The sequence below is a fragment of the Lampris incognitus genome, chromosome 1, assembly GCF_029633865.1.
Source record: "Lampris incognitus isolate fLamInc1 chromosome 1, fLamInc1.hap2, whole genome shotgun sequence".
Classification (NCBI taxonomy): Eukaryota; Metazoa; Chordata; class Actinopteri; order Lampriformes; family Lampridae; genus Lampris; species Lampris incognitus.
This window is the reverse complement of record NC_079211.1, coordinates 17,627,632-17,653,001: the sequence shown is the minus strand read 5'-3', so window position 1 is coordinate 17,653,001 and position 25,370 is coordinate 17,627,632. Positions and strand designations below refer to the sequence as shown.

Below are 25,370 nucleotides of genomic sequence, written 5' to 3'. Positions count from 1 at the left end.
CCTTGTTAGACAAAGAATTAATGGCACACTTATCAGAGTAAAAAAATTTCAGCTCTTCTTTTCACCCAGTCAAGCCCGAGTTAGTAAATAAACCATATGTCTTTGCAGTTGATGGAATGTAGCCAAAAACACCCCACAAAGATCAGAAACAACACAATAAGTCAGTTAAGCCCTCCATTACGCATAGTAACTCTCATCTCAGATCCAGCTCCCCATGTGGGTTGGTTGGCCCAGGCACTCAGACCCGTCATGATGGAGAGGCCAGTCAAAAAGGGAGCTGGAGGGGGCAGAGGTTGGTGTTGTAGCTGAGACAGACCATGGGGGGACTATCCCCTTGTCAGACCTCTTATCACCAAAAGGGACCAAAAAGATGAAGAGACCTTGCGGCCATGTCCTACTTATACTGTAGTTGTTCCCACATAAGACATGTCAGGGGCAATGTCTTGATACTGCTACTGCATTCATAACAATGGCAGCACAGTGACCCAGTGCTTAGCGCTGTCGCCTCACAGCAAAAAGGTCCTGGGTTCGAACCCCGGGGTTGTCCAACCTTAGGGGTCATCCTGGGTCATCCTCTGTTTTGACTTTGCATGTTCTCCCCGTGTCTGCGGTGGGTTTTCTCCGGGTGCTGCGGTTTCCCCCACCATCAAAAAGACATGCATGTTAGGGTTTATACTCCTGTCTGTGCCCCTGATTGAGTCATGGCAAGATGAACTGGAGTTGGTTCCCGGGTGCTGCACAGCGGCTGCCCACTGCTCCTAGCTACACAGCTAGGATGGGTCAAATGCAGAGAGTAATTTCCCCACAGGGATCAATTAAGTATCTCAAATAAAAAAAATTTTTTTAAAAAACCCTCCGCCCACAAGGACTGGACATGACAGTAGCCATTCTGCCAGATAAAAAATTCTGACTAAAGATAGCTATAGATGAAAATTCCAGCATCAATATCTGTATAGTTGACAGATGTACAATATGTGCCACATTCACACTTTGCCATCGACACAGACATACATACTGTAAATCTGTGTACGTTCTGCAAAGACATATGTGATCACACTGTGATAAAGCAATACTTTAACATTTTTCTGTCTGTCCTTCACCTTCTTTATCTCTTCATTCACAAAATTTCACTGACTTTTCAGAGAAACTGAGGCCAGGCTAGCAGCATTCATTCATAAATACTAAGAAATTCATCTGTGATTTTTTTTCTTATTGTGTCAACAGTGATCACTAGTGCCATATTTCTTAAAATAATTATTCTTGCTAAAGGTATGGAGTAAAAGTAATTATTCTTCAGAGATGTTTTCAATTGTAATATAAACTTTAGCAAGTGGCTGTATGCAAGACCAATAAATGCAACTCAGCTCAGAGACATCGGGACAATCATTCAAAATATCCTAAAGTATTATCTTTACACAATGCATAAACCCAAGTTCTTTTAACTATTGTGCACAGTCTAGACTAGAGAATCACTCTGCAAGCTGACGTCTTTTCTGATTCAAGTTTTTTTTTCTACCTTCAAAATCCAAGCTATTCTAAAGCACAGTCAAAGTTCTCATTTGGGAAGGTTACGTGTGTATAAATATTAGCTAGAAAAAGTATGTGTGGTCAACATTCTTTCATTAATAGGAGAAGTAACAGTGACACCTAGTGGCTGGTCTGTTTCAATAATATCGCCTCAAAATAAACCAAGCTATTTATGAACTGTAAAAATATTAATAAAAATAATGATAATGCCATTATTGTTGGTCTTGAATGAAAATCATCTTTGGTGTATCCTTGTAGAGTTTCTATTAATACAGCCAAACAAGTTCATCATATTTATTCTAGATTTTGAAAAGAAAATCTTAAATTAACCTTAATTTCGGAGGAAACCAATTGAGCATTTTTCAAATCATACATCCTCACGCAGTTATGCTGTGTTTTCAATAAATTCATCTTTTTCTCTGCTATTGGCCGTATACACTGGCTTTAAGCAGTGACTTGCAGAAAGCCTCCTTGTGGTACATACTAACCAAAGCCAAACCCAATCTCCTTTGTAAATATGCCACGCTGTCATTGGTTTAAGCCAGTATGCCTGGCAGCATATGTTCAGGCTCTCATTTCTATGAGATATTCAGTAGACACAATACCACAGCACCATGTGATCTAGCTCTGGGAGAAATACTCCAGGACAAGACGCAGGTGTCCCAGGCGGTCTTTCAGTGAGGTGAGGGACAACACTGTGGTTTGGTAGGCAGGATCCAGCTGGAGGACAGATAGGAGCCACCAGCACCATGCTGGACCATTGGCTGAAGCCTGAGGTTAGAGATAATTTAAATCAAAGTATACCCAAAGATGAATGTGTGTGTGTGTGTGCGTGTGTGTGTGTGTGTGTGTGTGTGTGCGTGCGTGCGTGCGTGCGTGTGTGTGTGTGCGCATACATGATGACTGTTTTTGAGTCTCAAGAAAAAGTGAAAAATGCTGTCAAAAAAGTATTTGCTTTAGAGTTGGTACTGGTACAACAGTTAAGTTGCGGTTCAAACCTGAATGTTCTCCTCCTGGTCAGGCATCACTCCATACTGTCTATTGATCTGCTCCCGGATGCGGCTGCCAAGGCGCTGGTACCAGTCTTGGGCCTGCTGGTACACACTGTCATGGAGATGCTGCAAGATCTCCAACTCAGCACCATCAGCCTTGGAGAGAAGAGAAGAGAGGAGAGGAGAGGAGACAATAATCTTTTCTGTGTTCATTTTTTCAACAGCATCTTCAAGACTCTAGCCCAGTCCATGTAATTGAACAACTGTAAATTTCATCTGTTGTGATCGGGACCATGCATCGTACACAATGCCTGATCCTTACCTTAAGATCTTCAAGGTATTCTATATCAGCAGTGTGGTATCCATCTCTTTGACCTCTCCTCAGCACCCTGAACCTGCTGCCCCCAACTGTGTCCACGTAGGATCTCCCATCAGGCAGCAGCTCCAGATTATGAATCTCCAAAATACAGCCATAGTCAGCAAACCTGGAGAATGTGAGGCACATCATGATCCTTGTCATCTTAAAAGTTATCTTGATGAAAACAAGTATCGTAACAATTCTAGCGACATCTCTGCAGCACTTAAGTCAACAATGTTACTATTTACCTTAGTAAGATATATTTATGTGAAATACAGTATTTATCTCCAAGCTCCTGACTGTCAGACAATTTGAAAAAATGAAAATAATGACAAACCGTGGGCGGCTTACCCTTTACCGTGCTCAAAACTGCACATGCCAAACTTCTTGGTGCCGGTCTCCATGCAGCGGCGCATCATCAGACGGTAGCGCGGCTCGAAGATGTGCAGCGGGCAGGGCACTCCAGGGTATGCCACTGTGCACACAAAGATAGGGATGTCCTTGGTGAGGCTAAAAAGAGAAAGAAGCATTTTAAAATTAAAATTTTAGAATTAAAACATTAGAATTTAGAAAGAGTGAAAAGGAAAGAGGGGAGGAAAAAAAGAGAATGGCTGGTATAAGGAGACAAAGACAAAGAGAAGCAGTCAAAGTAGTTCCCCTGTTCAGAACCAGATTTAGGATCAGGGTCTATTTGAATGATATCGTGTGAGAGTAGTACACCCCCCCCCTTTTCTCCCCAACTGTACTTGGCCAATAACCCCACTCTTCTGAGCCGTCCTGGTCGCTGCTCCACACCCTCTGTCAATCCGGTGAGGGCTGCAGACTACAACACGTCTCCTCCGAAACATGTGGAGTCACCAGCCACTTCTTTTCACCTGAAAGTGAGGAGTTTCACCAGGGGGACGTAGCACGTGGAGGATCACGCTATTCCCCCCCATCCCCCCCCTCCGAACAGGCACCCCGACTGACCAGAGGAGGCGCTAGGGCAGCGACCAGGACACATACCCACATCTGGCTTCCCACCTGCAGATACAGCCAATTGTGTCTATAGAGACGCCCGACTACGCCGGAGGTAACACGGGGATTTGAATCAGCAATCCCCGTGTTGGTAGGCAACGGATAGACCGCCACGCTACCTGGTCGCCCTGTAAAAGTAGTACATCTAAGAAGAAGCAGGTAAGGGGAATAAAAGGGGGAGAACAACGGCTCTCTTCCGTGCAGTGTTCATGGAATAATCTATGGATTATTCTGAAGATTAATCACATTATTAATAGGATTAGAAAACGGCACCTCAAAGTGTTTTACTGAAGACCAGAAATGAAACGAGATTCACTCTGGCCTACAGTTTACACTCAGGTTCCCCCGCTGTTGCCCAGTGTAATATAATATCTCCCTCTTTGTGATACACGTTTCTGATCCATGTTTTTCTGGTAGTTCTGGTTCATGTTCTTATGTTGTCCTTGTTTTATTACATCTTTTAATTGTGAGGTGACCCTGAGTATACAGAAAAGGACTAATCAAATAAAATGTAAGATCTGTAGGCAGGATGCTTTCTGTTGAGATGTTGCAGCATGGATGTTGTGTAAGTACAGCTTTGCAATGCTTGCAGACTACTGCATTTCTTTGCAGTTTAGTTGAAAATGGTCCCAAACGAACACTTTCGGACATTTTTGGCTCTTGCCTCTTCTTTTTATTCCTCTTAGCTTTCATCCATTTTCTTGAATCAAATCATTCGCTGCATCATCAGTGCAACATTAACAATTGTCTGAGCACTTTGCAGCCATTCTACATGCCCAGGTATGTTTAAACATGCATAAATATATGAAACAAAGTCAAGGCAAAAAAATCATAATTGAAGATTTTTGCAATTGAGTTAACTGAGTGTCTCGGTTACTTGTGAGAGAAGTAGGGCAGATAGCCAATAAAATGACGGTAGCAGTCCGAGTAAAAATTAGGTATGTGTGACTAAGAGGTATTATCTAATCTATGATCTATTATCTCCTGTATTTATATTACGAGGTATGGATGCGGTATGTGTGGTGTATTTTTGACATATGCCTACTTGGACAATTCAGCCATCTCTGCTTCATGGACCTCTTTCCTTTCAGCCAATTGCGAAGAAAAGAGGTGGGTCATGATGTCCTGAAGTAGCACCGTGGGACTGTACTTTCTGTTTTTGAAGAACTGTAATAAGGAAATAATAACCATTAAAATCAAATGTTTGTTATAACAACATGTTTCAGTCAAATATTTTGATGGTAGTATTTACAATCAAAGGAAGAAGTCAAAATTGGAGATGGAAGACGAAGACAGTGAAATGAAGAAATAAAAAAAAAAGGAAGAAAAGAGGATAGAAACTGTGGGCATTTACCTCTTGCAAAGGCTGTTTACAGAGCGGGCACCGAAGGTTGTGGTCCAGACTCCTCTCAATACAGTTCTTACAGAAGGTGTGACCACAGGGAGTGGTGACAGGCTCATGAAACAACCTTTGTGGGACACAGAAGGAAAGAGTTTGATCATAATGAAAGCAGCATCGAAGAACAATTACACTTTTTTTATTGTTTTTTTTGTATGAATTTATGTAATGGTAGTTTTTGTATAGTCAATTTTCGAGCTTAACCATTCCTAAACTCAAGAACCCTGCGGCCCACTCAGAAATCAGGAAGAAATCTGTAGCTCACCAGACCCTTTTATTACTGCTGAATGATAAATACACAAGAGTAAACTGGCCTGTTTCACAGCAGCATGTTTACTTTATCAACAGAGGCAAGCATTCAATTGAAAATTGTACCAAGTCTTGCAAACCCAATTCACTGCTAATGAATAATTCGCATCCATATAATCCAGCAACCAACCAATGATCAACAAATACTGTTTGCATTTAGTTAAAATTGACTGCCACATCCATAGCCAGTAAGTAGCATGATTCACGATGAATGTAAGTCATAACAAAACATTTCCTATTTATTACACAACTTCGGGGGGGGGGGCAACGTACAGAAACATTTTCCTGTTTTCGTTAACAAGGATTTTCAGTAAATAAAAAAGTTTTGAGTGTATGCATTTTAGGCCTCTTTTTTAAATCACAATTAAAAAAACGAAAGTAAACACAGGCAGCCCACCTGCAATACCGTTGTTGACCACTAGAGGGGAAACTGGGAAATGTTTTACCCGTTTCTTTTCTTTCTTTTTTTTATATATAAGGTGGTTGCTGTAGTGTTGGATGGTGCACAATCACGAGGAGGCAGGTCGGATTAGAACGGACGTTTACTTAACTCAAGGATCATGTAGGCAGCCATCATTACATTCTCTCTTCACGTCAAAACAGGAAACAGCATATTAACATAGCACCACCTAGTGGTACAAGACTCCAATTTCAAGCATGGTCCTGGTGAGCCACTGAGAAGCAGTACATTGTTTGTTGGTCATTGTACAAAGGACACGACCACAGATGATTTGCGACAGTTCTTTATGCAGTATGGCGAAGTCACTGATGTTTTCATCGCTAAACCGTTCCGTGCATTTGCTTTTGTCACCTTTGCAAATGATCAGGTTGCCCAGTCTCTGTGTGGGGAGGACCTGATTGTCAAGGGGGTCAGTGTGCATATTTCAAATCCTAAGCCTAAACATGGCAACGGACAGATGGATTGTACCGGGCGGTTTGGGAATGGTTTTCAGGGTCAAGGGTTTGGTACTAGCTGTAGTGGGTTAGGGAGCAGCGCTAATAGCAATCTGGCTAACTTTGGCTACTTTAGCCTGAACCCTGCCATGATGGCTGCAGCTATGGCACTAGCTCAGCAAGTCTGGGCTGGAGCACTGGGTCTAATTCTTCAGCCAGTGGCAGTGGGTTTAGTTCAGTATTTGGGTCCAGTATGGAGTCCACGTCATCAGGGTGGGGTATGTAAGTTAAGTATTTTGTAAGTACTGGAAAGGAGAGAAGTCTTTTCCATTTTATTTCTGGTGTTATGCATATCTGAAATATTGAACACTTTTGTGAAAGACGTTCTTGTACATTTGGGAAAATGCTAAAGATTTAATTTAGAAAGTGTTGAGGTTATTGTTTACAAGGATGTTCAATTTAAGTGCTATTTTTGTCTCATTTATTTCTATTTTGATTTCATCTGGATTCTCTAATGCATGCATTGTAAAATGTGACATGCTCATTTTGACAACGCATGGGTAATGTTTGGCTCACCATTCATTACACAGCTCTGTTGTCATCCACTTTGAATGCAATCTTGCATTTGGACGAATCTGGTTGAAACACAATTGTTTTAAGTGCAACTTAATTTGCAGTCAAGTTCCATGGAGGAGCCTTTACTAAAATCTCTTCTGCAGTTCACCTCTTTTCGATTTTCCTGGGAGGAAGCTCCTCTTTGGCTGCACTCTTGGTGATATCAGTATCACTCTCCCTCTTCCCACCCATAAATGCTATGCCATCAAGGAATGGCTTCACTATGCATGTTGTAAAAGACGGTGGGTGTTTTAATTTTTATCCACTTGTAAATGAAAAGAACTGCGCAACCGACATTTTTATGAACTGATTTTTATGAACTGGCTTGTGGCGAAGAGTTAAACGATGAGTGAAAAGGACTGGTTGTGCAGTGAAAGAGCCCAATGTGACTGCTTCTGTGTGTAAATGGAAGCTGCAGATGCTACAAGCTCCTCCCCTAACATGGACATTCTTTGATTAGTACTTCAAGATCTCCTTTTTTATCTTTGCAACTTTTTCTATCTTTTAGTCTGTTGAAGTGTAGAACGAGTATCACACTAGTAGAATGTTGTGATGAATAGTTGTCCTGCTTATATAATCTGATCTGAATGCTGTCACGCCCCGTCTGGGTAGTTAAGTTATCTTTTTGTTTCTCCCAGTGTTCTTTGTCTTGTACTTCCTGTTTTATTTTGATACTCACCTCTTGTCTCGTTTCAGGTCCTTTACTTCCTGCCCTCATGTGTCTTCCTCCTGTGTGATTACCTGCCCTGCCCTAATGTGTTGCACCTGTGTCTCATTGTCTCCCCTCCTCCAGAGTATATAGTCTTAGTGTTCCCTTCCTTCTGTGCCAGTTTGTCTTGTTCCTTGTGACAGCGTTCCAGCCTTTTTTTCCTTGCGTGAGTTTCTTAAGCCCTATAGTTTCCTGACCTGTTTTTTGCCTTTTTGACCTCGCCTTTCGCCTGCCGATTTGGACACTGTTGCCTTGTTATCTGATCACCTGTGTACTGACCTCATTCTTATTAAAAGGACTGATTTTTGTGAACTGAGACTGAGTCTGCGTTTTGAGTCCAAGCCTGTGGTTCAGCATTGACAAATGCTGTATGGTGTGTACTTGTCATTGAATTGATCTGAAAGTGTGAAGTTGATGTGGATGATATCTGCTGAAATGCTGGGGGACGTGAGTGTTGGTGTGAGAACATGGAGTGATATGTTAAATGGTTCACAATAGTTTGATGTTTAAGGTGTTTCAAGACATGTGAAATTGAAGGGTGATCTCTAATAAAGTTCATTTGAATAGAAGCTTACTTTACAAAAAAACCCTCTCGCTTCTACATGTTTTGCGCACATATCGCATGTGTGCATGGACATGTTTGTTTTTGTGTATGCATGCAGTGAGTGTCTGTGTGTATAAATGCATATGTGCTTGTATATGCATTAATTTTTTTCTTTTACACCACCTAGCCATTTACCAACTGGGATTTTCTTTTTATATATATTTTTTTCTTTGTTTGTGTGCGAGACTCTGTGCTCTTGTGTGTGCTGACTGTTAACCAACAGCAGAGGCAAAGAGAGGAGAGTGAAGTGAAGCTGCAATTTGATTGTAGTGTTCATCTATCTGTGCATTGTAATGCATCGCTGATTCAAACGAGCACTCTGAAACACTGACCTGATGCAGAGGGGGCACTCAAAGTCAGATACGGTGAGAACACTGAGACACTTCTCTCCGCCTTGTCTGCATTTACCTAGGAGAAAGATGACATAACACAGAGCTACTTTGACTAGCATGTACAATGAGGCTTCTTTATTAGTGAAGTCAAGGCTATAAGAACTTGCAATATGTAAAAGGAAGCTTGGAGATGATGATGGTCTTTACCATGACAAAGATCTTGGTGATGGCAAAGCTGATGATTGTGATTAAGGCAATGATAATGATATTCAGGATGTCCTTATACGTGCTCAATAATCCAGGTAAGAAAATCGCAGAAAGGTGAATCAGTTCATCTGGACACGTTTAGTGGGAGAAACATTTCATTACTCATCCAAGTGACCTCTTCAGTCATAACTGACTGCAGGCATCCCCCAATCTTATAAACAGCACAGATGCTTAACGACCGCAACCAACGATTGGTTTCATATGCGAATAAGCATGACCATTAACTAGAGTTTCAATGGCCATGTGTACTATTCACAGAGGATTGGGGAATAGTTGCAATCACAGCATTGTAAGTTGGGAACGCGTATTTTCCAAACACCATGCCTCAGTTGCTTTCAAACCACAAAACACGTTGCGCCAGAAGTTGGTCCACCCCAAGGATCGGGACCCCAGCACAAACAGAGCAATATAGTGTACGCTGTTAAGTGCCAGGAGGATTGCTGTGACTTGTAAATCGGGGAAACCAAAAAGATGCTAGCCAAGAGGATAGCACAACACAGGAGAGCTAACACATCAGGCCAGGACTCTGCAGTCTACACCCATCTACAGGCCAGTGGCCACTCTTTCAAGGATAAGGATGTGTACATCCTTGATGGGGAATGGGGAGTCAGAGAGGCCATCTATGTGAAGAGAGAATGATCATCTCTGAACCGAGGGGAGGGCCCAAGTACATCTGTCACCATCTTACAATGCTGTGATTACAACGATTCCCCAATCCTCTGTGTATAGTACACATGGCCATTGAGTAACTATAGTTGGTGGTCACACCTTTTCACATTTGAAACCAATCATTGTTTTCAGTCGTTATGCAACAATATTGTTTATAAGGGTGGGGATACCTGCAGTCAGTTGAGACTGACGAGGTCACTTGGATGAGTGATGAAACATTTCTCCCACTTAATGTCCCTTAATTTCCTCCCATCTCAACCCTGACAAACCTGAAGTTCTCTTGATTGGTCCTGAGAACTTTGCCACTATAGTTGTTAATTTTATTGGTCAACTCAATTCAAATATCAAACCTACCACTAAAAATCTTGGCATCATCTTTGACCAGAGTGTCTTTGTTACTAAGCTTGTCCAATCCTGTTTTCTTCAGTCAAGAAATTCTTTCATTCATTCATTCATCTTCAGCCACTTCTCCGGGGTAGGGTCGTGATGCCAGCAAGCTAAGTAGGGCACTCCAGACGTCCCTCTCCCCAGCAACGCCCTCCAGCTCCTCCTGGAGGATCCCAAGGTGTTCCCAGGCCAGATTGGACATGTAGTCCCTCCAGCGAGTCCTGGGTCTACCCTGGGGTCTCTTCTCAGTTGGATGTGCCCGGAAAACCTCCAAAGGAAGGCGCCCAGGAGGCATCCTAATCAGATGCCTGAACTACCTCAACTGGCTCCTTTCAACATGAAGGAGCAGCGGCTCTACTCCGAGCACCCTTCGGATGTCCAAGCTCCCCACCCTATCTCTAAGGCTGAGCCCAGACACCCTACGGAGGAAACTCATTTCAGCCACTTGGATCCGCGATCTCACCCTTCCGGTCACTACCCAAAGCTCATGACCATAGGTGAGGGTTGGAACAAAGATTGACTGGTAAGTTGAGAGCTTTGCCTTCAGGCTCAGCTCTCTCTTCACCACCATGGTCCTGTACCTCCCACGTGCTATGTCCCCCTGGCGACACTCCTCACTGTCAGGTGAAAAGAAGCGGCTGGCGACTCCACATGTGTCTGAGGAGACATGTGGAGTCGCAGCCCTCCCCGGATTAGCAGAGGGGGTGGAGCAGCGACCGGGACAGCGCGGAAGAGTGGTGTAATTGGCCAAGTACAATTGGGGAGAAAAGGGTGGGGGATAAGAATAACTAAATTAATGAATTAATATTTACTTACTTACTAAACATTGTGTCCAGATGAACTGATTCAGCTTTCTGTGATATTCAGGTTGTACTTATCTCTTTTTTCCCCCCTTATTTGGAGCCTTTGCAAACTATCTTAGTGTGAAACAACTATGCAATTTTTTTTACATTTTTTTTTTACTTTAAGTGTCAATCTTTAACATTTTGGTTGCGGCCTTTTTTGCCATGCACTTCCCTGGAGTCATTTCCACATCGCTAACAAGTTTTTTCCACTGGGACAGAGTGTTTGTGCCACCTATCCTCTCTGGCAGAGCAAACCGCTGCTGGGTGACATAAAACACATCACTACATGTCATCAGAGACTTTTGATGGGAAGATTGCCAGACACATTTACATTTTCCGTATTACTGCAAATGCCAGGGCTTTAATCAGTGTCGATTAGGCTGAATTGTCAGATATTAATTTAAGCGCCAATCTTTCAGATTGTTACTTTAAGAAAAAGAAAAAAAAACCTAAAATGTAATGAAAAAGTTTAATGTTCAGTGTATTCCTGTGCATGCATACCCTTATTGTGCCCTTCCTCCTTCTTTATCATCATCTCTTCATCCTCATCTGCGGTGGGTAGGAAAGAAACAGCTTGGCAGAGACTGAGGCAGCATTCAGTACTGGTATCATGCTTCACCCTGGAGTCCTACAACAGCAGAACAAGAGTAAGGATCACAGTTACCTCAAATTACCAGACACAATACCGGCACAAGGAATGTGACCTTGCCGACAGGTATTGACACATGACGATAGAGTAATGCTACACAACAGTAACAAACCAAGGCCACAGCATAACATAGGAAAACCTCCCATTAAGTGCAGTAAGTCTTTACTGATGGCATGCTAAATACAAATGACAATACACAAACATTAGTATGGACTGGTGGACATAAAATGTTCTTCCGTTTTCACCAATTTTGGATTTTTTCCCTCCTTTTTTCTCAGCTAATTACTCCACTCTTCCAAGTCGTTCCGGTCACTGCTCCATCCCCTCAGCCAATCCGGGGAGGGCTGCAGACTACCACATGTCTCCTCCGATACATGTGGAGTTGCCAGCTGCTTCTTTTCACCTGACAGTGAGGAGTTTCGCCACAGGAACATAGCGCGTGGGAGGATCACGCTATTCCCCCCAGTTCCCGCTTCCCCCTGAACAGAAGCCCCGACCAACCAGAGGAGGTGCTAGTGCAGCGACCAGGACACATACCCACATCCGGCTTCCCACCTGCAGACACTGCCAATTGTATCTGTAGGGACGCCCGACCAAGCTGGAAGTGATGGGGATTTGAACCGGCGATCCCCGTGTTGGTAGGCAACGGACTAGACCGCTATGCTACCTGGATGCCATCAATTTCAAATTTTAAAACAATGTTCACACACACACACACACACACACACACACACACACACACACACACACACACACACACACACACACACAACCCATTTTGTGTAGTCTACCTGGTGTACCTCTATTTTCTCATTGCCTACTCCTTCGTCGCCCTGCGGGGGTTTGAGGCCCTCAGCTTGTGCGGTCCCCTGAGAACAGCTGAGGCTGGTGATAGCACAGGGCCCTCTCAGGTACTCAGATACCACTTGCAAGATACGAGGCACCTCTTCTGGCACCACCACGCCATCTGCCTCCAGGATCTGTCAACCCAACCCATGCCACAGCAAAGAAGGTTCACGGGAAAGCCCGCATGATAAGAGCAAGACAGAGTCTGATATAACACCCACCAATATTGGAAAAAAATTAGTTGTATAACATCGAACAGTCAATAGAAAACAGATTCGGTGCAAGAAAGCTCACTCTTTCTAGAAATATAGCCCATGGTTAATCTGTTAATGAATATAAATTCATCATGTACTTCAAAGTCCATCTCTGAAATCAAAGGCTCCACTTGTGTAACTGCGTTCCATTACCAACTTTCATAAATAATCTATGTATAGCTCAGTTCACGGTGCTACTATGCCATTCTATTCCTGGCACCGTCTTCACCTTAGATAACCCAACACGGGCTGACAAACTCTAGGTTGCTGAACTTTGTTTTTTATCACAACAAACCTGCACTTCTGGTTGTAGAGACAGGATGAGATACTACAGGGATTTATCAAAGTGCATTGGCATAGAACATGAACACTTTCATGAGGCTTCCTCTTATAAATCATCTACTGAACCAAATAAAATGCGTGAAAATAATGCCCATGCAGAAGTTGCTACGATGCAGTGAGTCGGTGAGCCTCCAACCTTTTTTATTTGGGTCTTTGCAGGTAGAAAGTCAGCCTGAAGTTTTAGGCAGCGGTGAAAATGGATAAGGGCTTCTGTCTTCCGGCCCATTTCTAGCAGTACATTCCCTTTACAAAAGAAACCCTGCACAAGGACAGAAGAGAGGTCATACAGCGCTACCTCCATATGACATGACACGCCACAGAAATCCCACTAAAAGAACATCATAATTTGACAGTACAACCACGGGCGGACATGGAAACAAGAGCCAATAGATACAAAAACAGGCAAAAAGACAGATGCAGATTAGCTGTACTCAAATAAAAAGAAAGCTTATAATTTAAAAAGCCAGCTGGAAAAAAATAATTATGTAACCATTCAACAAATTTAAGACACTAAAAATGACATACACTACTGTTCAAAAGTTTGGGATCACCCAAACAATTTTGTGTTTTCCATGAAAAGTCACACTTATTCACCACCATATGTTGTGAAATGAATAGAAAATAGAGTCAAGACATTGACAAGGTTAGAAATAATGATTTGTATTTGAAATAAGATTTTTTTTACATCAAACTTTGCTTTCGTCAAAGAATCCTCCATTTGCAGCAATTACAGCATTGCAGACCTTTGGCATTCTAGCTGTTAATTTGTTGAGGTAATCTGGAGAAATTGCACCCCACGCTTCCAGAAGCAGCTCCCACAAGTTGGATTGGTTGGATGGGCACTTCTTGCGTACCATACGGTCAAGCTGCTCCCACAACAGCTCAATGGGGTTCAGATCTGGTGACTGCGCTGGCCACTCCATTACCGATAGAATACCAGCTGCCTGCTTCTGCTCTAAATAGTTCTTGCACAATTTGGAGGTGTGTTTAGGGTCATTGTCCTGTTGTAGGATGAAATTGGCTCCAATCAAGCGCTGTCCACTGGGTATGGCATGGCGTTGCAAAATGGAGTGATAGCCTTCCTTATTCAGAATCCCTTTTACCCTGTACAAATCTCCCACCTTACCAGCACCAAAGCAACCCCAGACCATCACATTACCTCCACCATGCTTAACAGATGGCGTCAGGCATTCTTCCAGCATCTTTTCATTTGTTCTGCGTCTCACAAACGTTCTTCTTTGTGATCCAAACACCTCAAACTTGGATTCATCCGTCCACAACACTTTTTCCCAGTCTTCCTCTGTCCAATGTCTGTGTTCTTTTGCCCATCTTAATCTTTTTCTTTTATTGGTCAGTCTCAGATATGGCTTTTTCTTTGCCACTCTGCCCTGAAGCCCAGAATCCCGCAGCCGCCTCTTCACTGTAGATGTTGACACTGGTGTTTTGCGGGTACTATTTAATGAAGATGCCAGTTGGGGACCTGTGAGGCGTCTGTTTCTCAAACTAGAGACTCTAATGTACTTATCTTCTTGCTCAGTTGTGCAACGCGGCCTCCCACTTCTTTTTCTACTCTGGTTAGAGCCTGTTTGTGCTGTCCTCTGAAGGGAGTAGTACACACCGGTGTAGGAAATCTTCAATTTCTTAGCAATTTCTCGCATGGAATAGCCTTCATTTCTAAGAACAAGAATAGACTGTCGAGTTTCAGATGAAAGTTCTCTTTTTCTGGCCATTTTGAGCGTTTAATTGACCCCACAAATGTGATGCTCCAGAAACTCAATCTGCTCAAAGGAAGGTCAGTTTTGTAGCTTCTGTAACGAGCTAAACTGTTTTCAGATGTGTGAACATGATTGCACAAGGGTTTTCTAATCATCAATTAGCCTTCTGAGCCAATGAGCAAACACATTGTACCATTAGAACACTGGAGTGATAGTTGCTTGAAATGGGCCTCTATACACCTATGTAGATATTGCACCAAAAACCAGACATTTGCAGCTAGAATAGTCATTTACCACATTAGCAATGTATAGAGTGTATTTCTTTAAAGTTAAGACTAGTTTAAAGTTATCTTCATTGAACAGTACAGTGCTTTTCCTTCAAAAATATGGACATTTCAATGTGATCCCAAACTTTTGAACGGTAGTGTAACTATTTATCTCTGCAGGGGCAATGATCCAGTTACATTACTACATAAGTAGTTGTTTGCATAACTTCTTAAATGACATAACATTTATGAAAGCTACCACAGGAGAAACACTGTATAAAAGGGGTCAACTTGACATCCTGAAAACAAAAAGTGTCCTATTTCTGAGATTATGGGCCTCAGTTCTAGTAAGACAATGAAATGTCCTACAGGTACACTGTGCAAAAACTTGCTTTCACAGATATCAACTGAACTGATATGAGTCTTTCAGCTTGTTATTGATAACACACACACACACACACACACACACACACACACACACACACACACACACACACACACACACACACACACACACACACACACACACACACACAAAATACATCAGATATGACTAGCATTTTTTCTTCTCAAAGAATTGAAAATATGTATTTATGCATGCTCAATAATCCAGGTAAGGAAATCATAGACAGTTGAATCAGTTCATCTGATACTTAGTGGGAGAAACGTTTCATCACTCATCTAAGTGACCTCTTCAGTCTGAACTGACTGCAGATATCCCCACCCTTATGAACAATACAGCAGCATAATGACTTAAAACAACGATTGGCTTCATATGAAATTGCTGTGACCATTAACTAGCGTATATAATGAGTTTTGGGATTGTTTTCTTCTCTTTCACAGAGATTCGGATGTAATCACAAGGATCCGGGCACAATTATAACTGACTGAGAAAATACGATATATTCCTATTGTAAAAGTTAAACAGGTAGACAAGGGCTCGGCAGTACTTGCTTTTCAACACCATTATGGAGAAGGGCGTCACAAAAGAAAGAGGTAATGCATGCTCGTTGGATGTTCTCATCCCACATCTTACCTCAGTCCAGGTGGGCTGAAGGCAACAGAGGTGATCAAGATCAGTCAGGGCATCAGCGAAGCGCATCAGCCCCAAATTAGCTTCGACACTGTAAACCTTTAAACTCATACCTGGAACAAAGAACACAAGAAAAAGACAAGGCGAGAGAAGGAGTGAGGGGGAGAACATGACAAACTGGAAAAGGTTCTGACATTGTAACGTTGTGTAATAACTTTTCAAAAGCTGTGCTGCACAGCCACTCATTCACCCCCCCCCCACACACACACACATGCACGCAATGGTGCATAAACACAGACGTGGCTGTGGAGAGACCACCAATGAGACTGATGAAAGGAAATTAATTATACAATCTTATGACAAATCGTACTCTCGATTACTAAGTAAATGCAGAGCACAGACAATTAACCTACAGAAATTTGGATAGGGAAAAAAAAATCAATGTTATAATCCCCCAATAATCAACCTTGAAAAAATGACAGCCCTCAATCAGCTACAAAACAAATTATCTTTGTATCAGAGCTTTGAAACAGCTAGAGAAACCAACTCTTAAATGCAAATCACTTGTATATTTCCTTTGATTTCAGTAGTTAAATATGTAAAAATCAACAACTCTCTCAAATCTGAAGAGTAGATAACTCTTGTAGCCTACATAACTTATTTGAGGTATTGTGACTAGGAAACGGAGCTACTTCTTAAATAATGAAGGAGAGAGTAAGGATACTGCCCTATGAAAATGGGGGATATTGCAGATATAGAGGCGCACGTGGTGCACCTGTTCATAAATGTTGCTACAACTCATTCTGTGAGTCAACAATCACTCATTCATGCTGCCCATTCAGTGTCACCAGTTTTCACTTCGTGTCATACTAAGGGCACAATGTGTTCATAGTAAGGCATGCAGGTATGTGGTGATCATCAGATGACTTGCATGTCTGCATTGTGTTAAAAATGTAGGTTTCTGCTTTCTTCCTGAAATGATTTTCTCAGCCACATTTTGACACACGACAGTTGGTTAAAATACGTCACTGAAACTGGTTGCAACTTCCCTTCTTCTCAGTTTATGCAAATAGGTTAAAGCAGTGGGCACCGTTATGTGATGTGCATGCCTCTTGTGCTGCAACTAGCAACAGGGAAAAAAAAGAGTTTCTGGACTTTGGGATTTTTTTCAGACTTAACAAAGTTAACAATTTTTATAAAAATTTTAGAGATGTTATCAAACAGAATGGCATAGGCTGGAAACTGAATGGCAACCGCTGGTAAAAACGTTGAAATGTTATTCAGTGGTAAAGGTTTTAAGCCACGTCAGTACCAAAAAATAGTAATATTTGCTTTGAAACGAATTCTCGGACTATTTGCTATTTTTGATATTGTAGACTTTCATAATCTAATTCTTCGATTCATTATTTCTGGACAATTTCTGCAACCATTTTTCACCGAGTTGAACTATATTGGAAGAAAATCATATACTTGTCTTGCATCAGAGCTAATCATGAGCATATTAATAGCATATTTTTGGTCATTTTTATGTCATCTTCCTGTCTGGAAAACAGTAAATGGATGTCAGAACGTGTTGTGATGCATTTTGTCATGCAGGAGTGGTCTTACATGGATCAACACTACTGTTCTCTAGTCTAGAAATAGGTTTGAAAGTTGTTGGTTTATTCCTACACATGAAAAAAAATCCCTCAGCTAAAAGCAGCTAGAATTTTTTTGCACTTCTCAATTGCTTGCCATTTCAATGCACCTTGCAAGTGGGTGAACATGCACCAGTGCAGCTATCCATGGTGCAAGACCATGCAATTTTGAGGCGATGGTTCAGAAATATCCCTAGGAGTCGTCTTTATGCATGCTCAGTAATCCAGGTAAGGAAATCACAGAAAGTTGAATCAGTCCCCGGCCATCTATCCATCCATCAGGCCATCTATGTGATGAGGGAATGACCATCCCTGAACCGGGGGGTGGGGGGACTTGAGAGTACATCTGTCACCATCTTACAATGCTGTGATTGCAACTATTCCCCAATCCTCTGTGAAAAGTACATATGGCCATTGTAACTCTAGTTCATGCTCATGGCAATTTGCATATGAGACTGGTTGTTTTCAGTCGCTATGCCACTGTATTGTTTATAAGGGTGGGGATACCTGCAGTCATTTGAGACTGAAGAGGTCACTTAGATAAGTGATGAAACGGTTCTCTCAATAAACATTGTGTCCAGATGAACTGATTCAACTTTCTGTGATCCCTATAAGTCCAACACAGAGGACCTAAGTGAAAATAGGTTTTTAAAATCCCACTGATGCACAGTTTCTTTTATTTTTTTCTGCAAATGATGGCATCCTGTGTGACCTAGTATGTTGTTTTGTCAGTTTGCCATTGTATATTATTATTAAAATGAAACCATACAGTTCAGTTTTCCACTAAGTTTTTTTTAGATACTTAAAGTCTGCATATAAAAAGTTACACAAGAACCTCAAACCTCAAAAGCCCAGATCAGAATGGGAAAAAGGCAGTATTTCATTGCAGACATGTAAAGCAGTGGGTGGTTCATATGTATGCTGATTCACTGTGGCATATCCCAAACATTTACATATTCCCCAGACCCTGCATTGACTAGATAAACAAACCAATCTAGGGCACAAATGGTCTATTATGCTTCCTGACTGCTGCGGCAAGAAAAATAAGGTCAATTGCTGCGACACGCAAGTGCAAGAGATTAGTATAGACTGTAAAGTAAAACTGCTCGACACAATCTAAATAACTAAAGGTGGTTTTCTTGTCCCCAAATCATTGCATGAGCCATATAAACAAACAGTATACACTACCAGTTGAGACTGAAGAAGCCAACTGGATGAGTGATGAAAGGTTTCTCCCCTTAAATGTTGTGCCCAGATGAACTGATTTACCTTTCTGTGATTTTATTACCTGGATTATTGAGCATGCATTAAGACAGGGTACACTGTTTGTATGCTCAGCTGCTAGTCAATCCATAATCCCCCCCCTTTTCTCCCCAATTGTGTCCAGCCAATTACCCCACTCTTTCGAGCCTCCCCAGTCGCTGCTCCAGCCCCTCTGCCAATCCGGGGAGGGTTGCAGACTACCACATGCCTCCTCCCATACATGTGGAGTTGTCAGCCGCTTCTTTTCACCTGACAGTGAGGAGTTTCACCAGGGGGGCATAGTTTGTGGGAGGATCATGCTATTCCTCCCAGTCCCCTCCTACCCCACCCCACCCCACCCCACCTGAACAGGCGCCCAGCCAACCAGAAGAGGCTCTAGTGCAGTGACCAGGACACATACCCACATCCGGCTTCCCCAGACATGGCCAATTGTGTCTGTAGGGATGCCCGACCAAGCCGGAGGTAACACGTGGATTCGAGCCAGCGATCCCCGTGTTGGTAGGCAACGGAATAGACCGCCCTTCAAACCACAATTTTAAACCGGAAGTTAGTCTATTCGGCCCACTACACTGAAATGCATGTTTCATAACATCAGTCTCCCAGATGGTTTCTCATACAACAGCTAGAGACATGATATGATGACAGCAGTTTCACCACATTTATATGAGGCACAGACACAGACATATGCTAATTAAAAGGGACTGCTAAAGAGTAAACATCGAAGCATGCCAATCCTGTCTTAGGGCATGTCTCCATTTGATAATTAACACCGAATTACTTTGACAAGTACGTTAAGTTATGCTGCATTAAAAGTTATTTTAATGTTACTATTATATTGTAAAAAAAGAAGAAATCAGCATGCCATATACCAGGATAGTTGTGTGCTCCAAACCAGTGAAATCCAAACCCCTTTCATATGGGCTCAATAAGAGAATTAAAAAAATAAATAAAAATCATCTTAGCATTGCCTGTATTTTTGGCCATAAAACAAGAAAGGAAAACATTAATAACAATACTGTGGCATAAAATGTGAAATGGAGGAATGACTGAGCAGCTATTCCTCATGTTCCGTTCACTAATGGATGTATTGTTCATCCATCACATTGATTCAGGCCACCTTTGGAAATATCCAAAATATTTTAATCTCAATTATTAATAACATCATCATCATCATCATCATCAGCAGTCACTCGGGGTCGAGTATGACTGTCCTCCTTCTAGGTCCTTGTGGGTATTCTTGCAGGAGGACGCCTGCACATAACAGCTGTTTACGTGGAGTGGCTGATGCACCTCCAGCCATCACATGGTCCTTGGCAGGGGGTGGCCAATGGCATGAAGAACCAAGATGATTGGGGACCACCCTCTGTTGCAGCCTTCATCCGCCTTCACTGGCATTGTCTTCCGCCAGTTCGGCCATTGAGGTCTTTGTTGGATCGCGCTTCATTTGGAACCTCCCCCTTGACCTATCCGCCTTTGGTGACCCTACCAGGAGCCAAGCTCCGGACGGCATAGCTCTTGGGATCAATAGTACACGCAAGCTTCTCCACCACATCAAGGTGGCAATCCACGAGAAGATTAATAACATCAACAATATCTAAGGCTAATATTTACCATTTAAAAGAGTCATTGTGGCCAGAAGAGAACACAAATAACACCCTCTGACTGAGAACAGCACTGTTATCACTGGGGCTCTACTGGGGAATGGAACTGTTGAACCAAGAAGTCACAACAGCATCCTGCAGATGGATGTGGGTTTACTTACTGTGGTAAAGACAGAAAGACATTGGCTATTCGGCAGATATTACTTAGCCAGCAGGGGAAGCTGTCTTGTGCTTCTCACGAGAAAGAAAAGTTTACATATCTCCCCAAGCAGAAGTACAGATGATGTAAGTTAGGGACCGTCAACAATACACACATTCAACAATGATGAAAAATAAGAAAAATCAAAAGTTGCATAACTTTATGACCTGTAACCAAACATATTTTTTTGGGGGGGGGTTATCACAGGATGCACAAATTGCAACAGCATGTATTTCTCTGATTCAAATGTGTTTTATACTTTGAGCTTTTTTAATCACTTCATTTCAAGCATCATTTTCAATAACTCCTGAACCGTGCCACCTTGGAAAACAGAACCAACGCACACATCCTCATGGTATGCCACCTCAAATACCACAGCTTTTAGATTTCAAGTTCAAGTTTCACTTTATTGTCAAATACATAAAAAACTAACATGTACCTTCAAATGCAATGAAATGTTTATGCCCTGGCTCTCTCGGCCCTTAAAAACTATATTTAAGGAAATAATAAAAACAACAAATAAGGAATCAGAAATCCCACAAAATAAGGCACTGAAGTTATGTAAGGATTTCTCAATTTCTGTACAATTTCTTTTTAAATAATTTTTGATCATATAATTATTAACATTATTGTCGATAACATCTGAACCGTCCCAGCTAGTAACTAACACCAATATATTCAGGTTCAACTCCTTCAAATTGAAGAGCTATCAGATTTTTCAATTTGCCCTTTATTGATTTTACATGAATTCTTAATTGCATAATTATGAATAGTACTTTCAATAACTTCTGAACTGCACCACCTAAGAGGATTAAGCTAACGCCAATATCTGCAGGGTCCATCCCCTCAAATTACATCGCTTTCGGATTTTTCAATTCCCTTTTATTAATTTTATTGAATGTATAATTTTTTTCTGCAGTTTTTTCTGGCCGCCAAGTGACATATTATGATGTCAGTTGGCGGCTGGTAGAACTACAGACTGCCAGGGTTTGCAATACACTAATACTCTAATCTACTCTAAAGACACTGTTAAAAAAAAACCAATGTTTTCTCATCTAAGCTAAGTTTCTGGTGGAAATGACATCCTACAGCATTAGTGCAAAGGATTTTATGGATGACGACACAGAAGCTAGCGTGCAGCAATGCATCTGGTACATGTAGGTGCTGTGCAAAAGAGCATGAAAACAACGATTTCTCTATCAACATAGTACATACACAGGTGAGGCCTTTATTGCTTCAATCAACTCCATTACTCATCAGTACTCATTGCACATACACAGGATGCATCAGTGAAATTACCCTTCAATATTTAATAGCATAATTATGAATATTATTTTCAATAAGTCCCCTAGCAGGGAGGGGCAACGTGATCAAGAAAGGGCCAGTGTGGGTGCAGGTCTTTGTTCCAACCAAGCAGTTACAGACCTGAGTCTACAAATCAAGGTCCTGAGCAAAGTCTATTGGTTGACTACTAGAATCAGGTGTGTAACTGCTTGGTTAGAGAAAAGACCTGCACCCACACCGGCACTTTCTGGATCAGGTTGCCCATACCTGCGGATGAGACTAATGTCAGTGTTTTCAGGGTGACACCCCCCCCCCACACACACACACACACACAGTGTTTTCCCCTTCTAGGTAATAGAAATCAGAAGTTATATAAAGTAACATTCATAATAACATGATTAACAATTATCATAAAATTAATAAAAGGGAAATTCGAAAAATCCAGAAGCTATGCAATTTGTTGGGGTGAACCTTGAAAATATTGACATTAGTTTGTCCTCCTTAGGTGGTACGGTTTGGATGTTATTGAAAATAATGTTCATTAAAAAAAAGTACAAAAATTGAGAAATCTAAATAATGTGCTATTTGGGGTGGCATCCCGTGACGATGTATATGTGTTAGTTTTCTTTTTCAAAGTGGCATAGTTCAGGAGTTTTGGAAAACAATAATCATGACTATGCAAATAAAAATTAATTTTCATTTTCAATGGAAAAAAAAACCTGTGCATATTGTGGCAGCATGCCCTCAATATATTTGGCTTTTTTTTATTAATATTTGTGGTACAGTTAAGGAGTTATTGGAATTGGTGTTTAAAATTAAGAGCATATAAAGTTCGTTAAGTATTAAATACATTAAAATCAAAGAAATGTATGGTACAATCTGTGCATCATGTGGTCAGGAACAAGACTTTTGGTTACATGTTAAGTTATGCAACATGTTTTTTTTTTACACTGTCGATCATGTAAGTTGTTGACGGTCCCTAACTTGCATCGTCCGTATATTTTATCCACCGAGCGGAGATAACATCTTTCGAATATGATCTCTTTCTAACTTTGCTTGTATACTTAGGCGTCGTTTCGCCTCCTACACTTGACTGCCACATTGCTGTCTTTGAACAGTTTTAGTGGAGGTAGCGTCCCTCCGCACCAAATGAGCCGTGCGTAAAACCGGGACTACGATAAAATAGCCGAAGTGGTTGCGTTTTACTGCACTGTAGGTGTTTGGCGAGTATACGTATCGAGTAGCAGCCCCGAGTCCTCCTGTCCGTGGTTTCACAACCACCGCAAACCTGCATTCTTTGCACCGCATAAATCTACAAGTTGATCAGACGTCCGCTTGCGTAACATCGGTATGAACAGAAGCAAAGAACCCCACGTTACACAACGTACACTCTTCCTCGCAGCGCGCCTTATTCAGTTAGGGTTGAGATTCGATATTCAGACTTTCGGTGACCTGGGTCTTACGCCAAGGGTTGCGTAAGGATTTTCTCTGGACTTTCTTTCTTTTCTTTTCTTTTCTTTTTTTTAAGTTCTTCCGTTTTCATGCGGACCAATCTTACCTTGTTCTATCCCCTCATTTGCGATGCGTAAAGCTTGCGTAAACTCGTTGGCTTTCAGCCGCTCCTGGATGTGGCACGTTAGCTTGGTCTCATCGGGGCAGCACTTCTCAGCGACTCGGATCAGCAGAACGTTGTTCTTAACGCTTTTGGCGTCTTTTTGTTTTAGCCTTTCTTTACATGACGGGCACTTGGACGGGAGGTAACCCCCCACGCACCTCCGGCAAAAGGAGTGACCGCACGTCACGGTCACCGGTTCACACATCAAGAATGAGCAGATCGGGCACTCCAGGAAATCCATGGTCGTGTCTAATGTTATCAGTGTCCCACATCAAGTGTTGAATATTGTTTTGTTTCGGGGGGTTTTTCACACACACACCCCCGCTTCTGTAATCATGGACGAGAGGGAATCACAGGAACACAACCAAGCGAGTGAAATAACGCGCAGACAGCGAGACGAGTCTTATGCGGATCCTTTCCAAAACCAAACCGGCACTTCTTAGCTTGAACCGCTGCTGGTCGCTCGAAAACACACCGTTTGGACCCCCCACGCGCACACACGGACAAACACGGCGTTCCCTTTTTTGAATCTAACTTCTTGGGTTACAGCCCAAATTACATTTATTCATCGACCATATCCTCTGTCAAGTCATAACCCAAGTCTTTGGCTACGACTACATAACGTCTTCCCTTGTCGAGCAGGATGAATTGAAAGTCCCCGTTCGGGTCCGTGTGCCGCGTTTCTCGCCGTGCTGAACTCCATCAACGCCGCACGATTTAGGGTCGGGGGGGCAACCTCCACAGCCTCCCAAATGTCTCTTTCTTCTCAAACCCAACCCCGTGGCCGCTTCTACCCCCGCCAAGGTAGGTCCTGAGCTACAATGCTAAGTAACACCATTACATTACATTACATAAATAAAGACCACGTGATACGGCAGCGGGCAAGCCGATTGGCGGAGAGCTTGGCGTACCACCCTGTTGTGAAACCTAATGAAGCCGAGTTTCATAACACAATTTCAGTACTGAATGTAAATTCTGGCGTTTTTTTTAAATACCAAATCGTTACAGCACTTGGGGATAAAAAGTTGTAAACCCCACGTGGCTGTTCGTCGTTTCTGTGATATTTTAACTAGGCGTATACATACAGTGCCCTGGATGATAGAGTCAATGGGATCCCCGGTGCAGAGCACAAGGAAAAAAAGAAGAAAAAAAAAAACCCAGGCTGGGTGGCTGCGTCACCCAGACCTAGCATACAATCATAGTGACATCTATTGCGTTTTTCTTTTTAAATGGCACAATCCCTTTACGATAATGGTTGTTCCATTGCATTTTAATAATGAGATACGTGGTCGCGTTGATGTGCCTTTAAAAATCGCAAAGTTGAAATGAATTAAAAAAAATAGTATTCCAGATCTCCAGTCGAAGGCAGCAATCAGAACAGGATAATCTTGGGGGGGGGGTGTTCCGTTACTGCTTATGAAACAGTCAGGCCTACAGTCCTGCCTTTGAAATGTAGTACAACTGAGGACGTAAAAGGTTTTTTTTTCTTCTTCTTCTTCTTTATCCATTACAAGGGTAGCAGGTTAGGTGAGACCCATTCGGACTGTTTTTAAGTTACTTGGCTCTGCTGAACTGGAGAGGAATCTTGTCTTTTAAGACAGCTCTGACGATGACAATCTATAACTTAAATTGAACTTGTCTTTCAAAACTGGGTCTTCAAAAAAAAATCATGTTAGCCTAGTCCCCTTCTGATCTCATGATATCAGTACTTGTGAAGAAACATCTAAACTAGGACACAGTGG

General features: G+C 42.1%; 1 protein-coding gene across 1 annotated transcript; it reads right to left on the bottom strand.

The window, feature by feature from the left end:
- Nucleotides 1–2,148: 2,148 nt before the first annotated feature.
- lonrf1 (LON peptidase N-terminal domain and ring finger 1) lies at nucleotides 2,149–23,882 on the bottom strand. The gene is made up of 12 exons (XM_056273335.1): nucleotides 23,563–23,882; nucleotides 16,033–16,142; nucleotides 13,152–13,274; nucleotides 12,365–12,553; nucleotides 11,426–11,552; nucleotides 8,757–8,832; nucleotides 5,249–5,363; nucleotides 4,940–5,061; nucleotides 3,229–3,387; nucleotides 2,842–3,004; nucleotides 2,526–2,675; nucleotides 2,149–2,298 (listed from the first exon to the last, which is right to left on the bottom strand). The coding sequence occupies exons 1-12, from the start codon at nucleotides 23,867–23,869 to the stop codon at nucleotides 2,149–2,151; spliced, it is 1,791 nt and encodes a 596-aa protein (XP_056129310.1). The 5' UTR covers nucleotides 23,870–23,882.
- Between the last annotated feature and the right edge of the window lie 1,488 nt (nucleotides 23,883–25,370).